The sequence below is a fragment of the Branchiostoma floridae genome, chromosome 10, assembly GCF_000003815.2.
Source record: "Branchiostoma floridae strain S238N-H82 chromosome 10, Bfl_VNyyK, whole genome shotgun sequence".
NCBI lineage: Eukaryota > Metazoa > Chordata > Leptocardii > Amphioxiformes > Branchiostomatidae > Branchiostoma > Branchiostoma floridae.
In genome coordinates this window covers 5,301,330-5,310,192 of record NC_049988.1, presented here as the reverse complement: position 1 = coordinate 5,310,192, position 8,863 = coordinate 5,301,330, and the positions used below count along the sequence as shown (strand labels likewise).

Here is an 8,863-nt window from a genome sequence, read left to right as displayed (position 1 = left end):
TCCAAGAATTAAAACACCGCCTACCGGCATGACTATCAACGACAACACACAAATATGTCACACTCTCTCTTTAAAAGCACATCATTGCAACAACATTTTACATGAGTACGGAATTTACCGTGTCACCAAACGTGATTAAATCCTCAATGCGATGTTTAAAACTATGACGTCCCAATTAATAGAATTTTTCATCAAGCAGTGACTACTTGTGAAAGTTAAACACACGTACCTCCAAACTCTCGCGAGAACTGGGCCACTCCGTGATCAAGATGGACTGGTAGCCATCGAAAATTTGGAGGTACGTGTGTTTACCTTTAAAAGTAGTCACTGCTTGATGAAAAATTCTAATAACTGTGTACATACGTGACTAATGAATCTTGTCAACGATAAGACGTCCCAGAGTTGATATTGTCGTCAGTAAAACACTGTCGGCGCGATGTAGAGCTGACGCAATGCTGACAGAGCCAACTGTCCTATGTACATTTAACATCAACTTTACAACTAACGCCAATTCCCTACTGTCAGAGGAGTAACCTACATCCGTTTTGGGGGTAAAATACTGTATTTAAGAGATATCAAGTGGATTGAGGTGGTTTCAAACTGCATTATATATCTAAATCATTGCGGTTTAAAACCTCCATTTGTCGACTTGACATCTTTAAACATAATTTTGTAAATAAATAGAAACAGGTTGTCCCGCGGGTAAAGCTAAACCAGCGCTACAGCAAAACCTGCCTAAGACAACCACTCACGATTCAGAGCAACAGCAGTCGTTATAGGCAGGTGGTCACGACCGACCAACCGTGAGAGGATGTCTCCCTCAATCCCCTCTTAATGTAAGAACGCAGGGCATTTAATTTGACTTGCATGATCGCCGACGCTTTACGTTATTCTTAGGTCACGTTGTAGGAAACCCCAACGGATAGTCTACGGACTCTTTTCTTGCAGTGTTTTGGGCAGTGTTGAGTGGGACCTTCATCTTCTAGGACGTACATTGAAATAGAATCTTATCTAGAAGCTTATCGTGAATTTTGAGGAATGGGTTTCATACTGAAAGTATAGGATAAATTACTTTTTATAAATCGTTTTGGGGAACAGATGTTCTGATGTATTGTCTCACGACATAGTTGACGATTTTACAGGATGTCGCCTTCTAAGTTTGTGTGTCATAGAGTCACATCACTGGATGGATGACCAAATATGTCATCTGAGGAATCCTAGTCCACAATGTGCTCCTCACAAAGTGGTGTCTCCCACCCGGTACTCTCTGTAGTGGATGAGTACCGGCGAGTCCGGCAAGGCCTTGGATACCCGTGGTGACCGAGGGGGCGAGTTTCCTGGACTGTCACGTGACCCCCGACTGACCAATGAAAGAGTGGTGGTCGGCAGTCCGCTTTGTCGCTCCCAGCCGAGTTCTCGACTTTCCCGCCAAAGACCCCACCTTCTCTTCAGCTCCGACTGAACCTATCAACAGCAAGTTTACATTTGTAGTAATCATTGGACAAAGGATTGCTGTGTTACTATTCTATTATTTATTTCACATATTGCGCCTAGCGGTAATACAAGTGATTTGATGTGATTCTCATAAAATAACTAATTTAAATAATACGGAAGCGAAGTACAGTAGTTGTAAATGATCTAAATATGATTACAGTCAAACATTAGTGAGGACACGAAAGTGCAGTGATGACACGAAAGAAGAAGAAGTCAAACTTTTCTAACATAAACTGCAAATATGTTCCTCACCTCTCCATTCATGAAGCAGTATAGTACGGCCACTATCATCCCCTGTAACAAAATAACACATCAAAGTTTTCTCCTAAAAAATTGTAAGGCATAGATCTAAAAATGTTGTTTAATGTCATTTTATATGTGACTCGTTGCTCAGACAAATCTAAGCACGTCAACTACACTATATATTTAGTCACTTGAGTCTACTTCACCATTCTATAGTCTCATGTTTGTAATTTATATGATCTCATTTTTCAAAAGTAGAAATTTTGCCCCTAAAAAAAGTCAAGATAAAAAATGGACAAGACACTTTTTGTAGTAAACTTTCCTGAATGAATGTGATAAAAACATAACTTATCATGCCCTTGATCTCCTTAACTTACCTGGAATGAGTTCATGAAAGTGTCGAAGAAGTAGCTGACATATTTCACCTGCCCCGTGACGTCTTCAGGAAGGCCGATGAAGACGATGTAGTGAACTCCAAAGAGTGGAATCAACACAAGTGTGGAGCGGGTCAGCTTCCTGTAGTTATCACACAGAAGGAACGGTTAAGTGGAGATATAACACAGGGCATTATCACAACAGTTGGTCAGCTTCCTTTAGTTATCACACAGAAGGAACGGTTTAGTGGAGATATAACACAGGGCATTGTCACAACAGTTGGTCAGCTTCCTTTAGTTATCACACAGAAGGAACGGTTTAGTGGAGATATAACACAGGACATTATCACAACAGGGTGTCAGCTTTCTGTAGTTATCACACAGAACGGACGGTTTAGTGGAGATATAAATATAACACAGGACATTATCACAACAGGGGGTCAGCTTCCTGTTGTTATCACACAGAAGGAACGGTTAAGTGGAGATATAACACAGGGCATTATCACAACAGTTGGTCAGCTTCCTTTAGTTATCACACAGAAGGAACGGTTTAGTGGAGATATAACACAGGGCATTGTCACAACAGTTGGTCAGCTTCCTTTAGTTATCACACAGAAGGAACGGTTTAGTGGAGATATAACACAGGGCATTATCACAACAGTTGGTCAGCTTCCTTTAGTTATCACACAGAAGGAACGGTTTAGTGGAGATATAACACAGGGCATTATCACAACAGTTGGTCAGCTTCCTTTAGTTATCACACAGAAGGAACGGTTTAGTGGAGATATAACACAGGACATTATCACAACAGTTGGTCAGCTTCCTGTAGTTATCACACAGAAGGAACGGTTTAGTGGAGATATAACACAGGACATTATCACAACAGTTGGTCAGCTTCCTTTAGTTATCACACAGAAGGAACGGTTTAGTGGAGATATAACACAGGACATTATCACAACAGTTGGTCAGCTTCCTGTAGTTATCACACAGAAGGAACGGTTTAGTGGAGATATAACACAGGGCATTGTCACAACAGTTGGTCAGCTTCCTTTAGTTATCACACAGAAGGAACGGTTTAGTGGAGATATAACACAGGACATTATCACAACAGTTGGTCAGCTTCCTGTAGTTATCACACAGAAGGAACGGTTTAGTGGAGATATAACACAGGGCATTGTCACAACAGTTGGTCAGCTTCCTTTAGTTATCACACAGAAGGAACGGTTTAGTGGAGATATAACACAGGACATTATCACAACAGGGTGTCAGCTTTCTGTAGTTATCACACAGAACGGACGGTTTAGTGGAGATATAAATATAACACAGGACATTATCACAACAGGGGGTCAGCTTCCTGTTGTTATCACACAGAAGGAACGGTTTAGTGGAGATATAACACAGGACATTATCACAACAGGGGGTCAGCTTCCTGTTGTTATCACACAGAAGGAACGGTTTAGTGGAGATATAACACAGGACATTATCACAACAGTTGGTCAGCTTCCTTTAGTTATCACACAGAAGGAACGGTTTAGTGGAGATATAACACAGGACATTATCACAACAGTTGGTCAGCTTCCTGTAGTTATCACACAGAAGGAACGGTTTAGTGGAGATATAACACAGGACATTATCACAACAGGGGTTCAGCTTTCTGTAGTTATCACACAGAATGGGCGGTTTAGTGGAGATATGAATATAGCACAGGACATTGTCACAACAGTTGGTCAGCTTTCTGTAGTTATCACACAGAAGGAACGGTTTAGTGGAGATATAACACAGGGCATTATCACAACAGGGGGTCAGTTTCCTGTAGTTATCATACAGAGAGAAACGGTTAAGTGGAGATATAACATATGTCCTAACTGGTTGGGATTGAGGGCAAGTTCGAGCCATACATGTTGAACGTCCACCGGTGAATTGTAACAGGCGTATTTTCTCCGTCTGAAAAAAATTACTTCAGCCATAAACCGGGACGAAGGAGGGAGGATACAGGTTGGACGCCATGCTTGGGACACTATTGCTCCACCGCTGCGCTTCAGCTGGTAGTGAAACAGAATTCCGACATACAAAAACACTACCGGAGCGTTGGCAGGTAAGAAGACGTTTTGTTGTGTTATACTTTTATCAACACCCATTTCCATAATACCTCCACTAATCGTAATACCGCCGAACAAAATAAACGATAGATGTAAGGATGTGAGCGAGTGAGGTCGTTTACGTATTTAAAGTTGTCCCTATCCTGCGTTGTCTGTATAACCTACTTCGAAAAAGAACAAACATGTATCGATATATTGATAAACGTGTTGCTGTTATTGTAAATTGCACAGTTACCAGGGCTAACTATTGATAATAGACTCCGGCTAGTTGAGTAACTCTAACTGTATTTCTCTCTATACAACCGAATAAATAAAATAAAATCAAACCCGCCTGTGCAGCAACATTAATTTCCTAGGTGTGCACACTGAAGACATTTGTGTGCTCAAGAAATTTCCAAAAATGCTCTGATAATGATGCAAGACAACAGGGTAAAAAGTTCTACATCGGAGCAGGCAAGCTCGCCATGGGAAGAACATAGTGACAACATTGAACTGGAAAATGATCATTCGTCAAATTAGTATCGCTTGAGATATCGCAGTAAACGTGGCGGTATTTTGGTATCGATGTTACTCACATGAAGAAACTGTTTACAAAAGGTACTGTACTGTTGGGCTTACTTGTATTGTGTGGAATGTTCCCTGCTTCTGTTTGCCTGTTTCAATTTGACCGCCAGGATGCGAACTATATTCAGGAATAGAACAAAATTGACCTGGAAAAAGAAAGCAAACAGTTGAACAAATACTCTGGAATACGCCAGAATATTGCTAAAGCATATATCATTTGTGTCTGAAACCTTTTTTGTCAGTTACTTCCTCATTTTCTCCAAAACTGAGGTGAACACGGATCAATTTGTCATCGACCAATGTCATATTTCCGAGGATTAATAATGACAAATCATTTCACAATGTTAAACTTGCGAGAGTCATAGGCACATCAGCTTGCGAACACACAAAGAAAGTTAAGCATTGTACTACATAATGGTTACTACCAACACAGATGAGCTGCCAGTAAAACTTATATTTTCGTTTATATAATCATACTACCTTACAGAAACATTGTTCGCAACTTCAGTAAAAATGAAAGTACAGACAGAAAACGTTTTATTTCTACATTGTCTACGATATGAGAGGAGTCCACGCTACGAAATAATGTAAGGTTACGTGTTGAGCTTTTGGACAGAACCCCCTGGCTCCCGAGCTGCGGTCTGTGTGAATCCGTATCTATTTCATGACGGGCGCCATTCCATCACGATTTGGTTACGGTTTGGGTATGGGCTTAACTAAAGCCTGAATCAAAATTAAACGGAGACCCGCCCGAGCCCTCAAATAGCCCGGTATAACCTCGGCCTTCAAGAAGCCCTGCCAGAAAGAGGTAAGCTACCCGGCGGTGTACCGGTTGGAAAATGTGACTGAAGCATAAGAACGGCTCTCCTCACCAGAACTGACACCAGGATGGGCCCCCGGTAGATCCACCAGTACTGAAGATGTTTGATTTCCCAGCAGCTGGAAAGAAAAACAAATGAACGGATAATGATACGCTAAATATGAGGGGACTCATCATCATCATCATCATCATTGTCGCTCTCTTTGAGGAACCCCTCCCTTGAACTGTTCCAGACTCTTCTGCATCTTGCAGTCTGTGGCCAGGTGGGACCTAGGTGTTTCTGCAGGACTTAGGTGTTTCTGCAGGACTACTCCGTGATAAAAGCTTTGATACTTACTAGTAGGGAAAGTTAATCACAATGATTGATGTCTACCATTTCCTCAGAATTACCACCTTCACACATTTTAAGACCTTCCCACGGCACGACTTCTCACGACCAGTACAACATATACGAGTAAGTATGTCTTACTCGTGACAACTTGTTTTCGGGCTATTCTCAACCAATTCCCTCTCAATACTAATCACTGATTTCCACCTCTCAGTTGCAAATGGCAACAGACAAAACCAGAGATGTTTAAAAAGGTTTTGATATTGTTTCATAAGCGGCGTCAGCATTGCTTTTTCATACTTAACGTATACTTTATAAAGTTCCAATCCATAAATGTAATCGAATAGCGTTGGAATTGGTGTCAAGAGTGCCTTTTTATATTTCAGCAATACCATAGGTATGGTGAAATATATTGTATTCGTAATGTTTTTTTCTCCTGTCAAATCTTCAAATCGAATCAACTCCGTCGTTCTTGGACCGAATGACTTGAAATTTGGCACAAGGGTAGAGTGGACCAATACCCTTAGGTTTTTTTTTTCATTTTTTTCATATCTACCTTTAAAATGATTTTATTCATGTTTTTTTTTGTAATTTTTATGTACATTTTGCCCCCCTGTACAGTGGTATTACAGCCGAATGACCTGAAATTTGGAACAGAGGTGCATTGATCATATGCCCACAAAGATCCAATAACAGTTTTGGCATACGGTACAACAAAATGCTTAATTTTGACATTTTTGACCAAAAGAATGACATTTTTGGCTCCTACACCCTCATTTTACAACCAAATGACCTGAAATTTGGTATAGGAGTGCAATCTACATATGCGCACATGGATCCAATAACACTTACAGTACAACAAAATGCTTAATTTTGGGATTTTTTGGCCATTGTTTGACCCAAAACGTACGCTTTTGGCTCCTGTTCCCTGGTCTTATAACCAAATGACCTAAATTTTGGTAAAAAGGTGCACTAGATATTCATTCAAATGACCCATGTATAATTTCTGGCATAAACCACTTCAAAATGATATATTTGGGGCCTTTTTGTAATTTTCCACTGGCCAGAGGTCTCCCACCTGAAGACAGCATGTGCACATGTCTATATATACCAGTAACTTGATTAAAGAGGCAACCAATCACATAGCCTGAGTCAACATCATGAAGGGGATTGGCAGCCAGTGAGCCTAGTGTTATCTGGATGAGTCCATTCTGGCACGGAGGGGGGACATTTTTAAAAATTCATCTTTGGACTGTTGATTATATAAAGTCTCTCAGTGGGAGTATTTGTGAACTGGGCTATTTTGCAATTTTACATGGTGTGTACTGGAAGAGTCCATTCTTGCACAGAGGGAGACATTTTTTTAAATATGTTTATGGACTTTGGTGATAAGATATGTCAAAGTGTTTCAGTGTGGTTATTTTATGACTGGTCTATTTTGCAATTTTACATAGGTTGTGCTGGAAGAGTCCATTCTTACATGGAGGAGGGGATTTTTAAATTCCATTTTTGGGACTTCCCTCCAAGTCCAATTTTAGCGGATGTATTTTTGGACTGCACCACTTTACATAGGGGTATCGCAAGAAGAGTCCATTCTTGCATGGGGATGTTTTCAAATTTAGCTTTAGACAGGTGATGATTCAATATTCCATTCTTAGCGTAGAGTTTTTGGACTGGTCTATTTTTACCTTGTCATGCCTTTTTTGCTTAGTTCAACTTTGGACTGGGTTGATTAATCAAAAGGCCATGTTTTCAGTGGGAGTATTTCTGGACTGGTCTATTGTGAAAATTCACATGGGGTGCACTGGAAGAGTCCATTCTTGCACTGGGAATTTTGTAAGATTCATTTTAGGGTCATTAAGTGCCATTAATAGAAGTGACTTTTAAACAAAGTGTTCCATTTTTGCACATGGGTGATTTTGGAATAGTCTATTGTTGCAGGGGGAGGGAGATGGCTGAAATATGCTGTATTTGGTCTCAAGCAAATGTCGGCCTTTCTAGTGTTGATAATACATTCTAATGTAATGCTTATTAATAATGCCAACGTCAATGTCACTGACAGTCTTTTATAAATTTGTGCACATGAATCAATCAAATTTGATGACGCGTTTGTCATTAGGCAATTAATGGTCCTAACTCTTAATTATCGTACTCAAAACAGACCATTAGTTTCCTTCATGTTTTAGCAGAATTTGTGGTCAAGATACGTAAAGATTATTTCAAAGGATAAGCCATCCAAATGTCAAGAACAGTAATATAAAATCTAGGCTAAGTACCAAAACCAAATTGCCTATATATATAAATAACTTCATGAGGTTGGCAATTATTCGAGGGGGGATCCGGATACAAGCTGAGCCACGTTTGGGACGGCATTCTTGTTGCTACAGCGCCACCTACATCGGCTATAAGTAGCAGCAAGAAGTAGTTTCCGGTCATTCTACCCTGATGATGGTGTCTGATAGACATCGATACGTCTGAAGTAAGTACTCCTTGGTTGTGCCTAAAAAAACTTACTATGCAAATTGACTATAATACAAATCATGCCAAATTGATTGTGAAAACCGTGTATTCATCATTGCAAGCTTCGTGTCTTCCTCGTCAGACGTTATCTATCTGATATTATCTACGGACAAATCTATTCCTCAGATCACTCACCGTTTGTCCTGTAGGGTGACTCGAACTGCGATCCAAGGAATCATGAACAGCCACGGAGCGCCTGGAGGACAACAGGAGAGAAGAAAAAAATGACGACGACCGGGCAAACATTCACACCGTCAATCTTCGACATTGTTCACTATCTGCCTGAAACGGTACTTTATTGTATAATCAGATTAAGTGATTTGAAGGGGAGGGGTAGAATAATTTCACAGCTTTTCATCAATTCTACCTTTTCTAACAATGCTGTCATGGTACCATGTTCACTGGATGTACGTACCCCATA

General features: G+C 40.4%; 1 protein-coding gene across 1 annotated transcript in view; it reads right to left on the bottom strand.

Annotated features, from left to right (window-relative positions):
• Positions 1–549: 549 nt before the first annotated feature.
• The window catches only part of LOC118424288 (parathyroid hormone/parathyroid hormone-related peptide receptor-like), a 46,261-nt gene continuing 37,947 nt past the window's right edge, over positions 550–8,863 (bottom strand). Inside the window, exons 8-14 of the mRNA XM_035832833.1 lie at positions 8,836–8,843; positions 8,578–8,638; positions 5,647–5,713; positions 4,829–4,920; positions 2,115–2,253; positions 1,747–1,788; positions 550–1,464 (exon numbers count right to left, since the gene is read on the bottom strand). Of these exons, the coding sequence (XP_035688726.1) occupies positions 1,237–1,464; positions 1,747–1,788; positions 2,115–2,253; positions 4,829–4,920; positions 5,647–5,713; positions 8,578–8,638; positions 8,836–8,843 (637 nt within the window). The 3' untranslated portion in view covers positions 550–1,236. The remainder of the gene's footprint in view (positions 1,465–1,746; positions 1,789–2,114; positions 2,254–4,828; positions 4,921–5,646; positions 5,714–8,577; positions 8,639–8,835; positions 8,844–8,863) is intronic.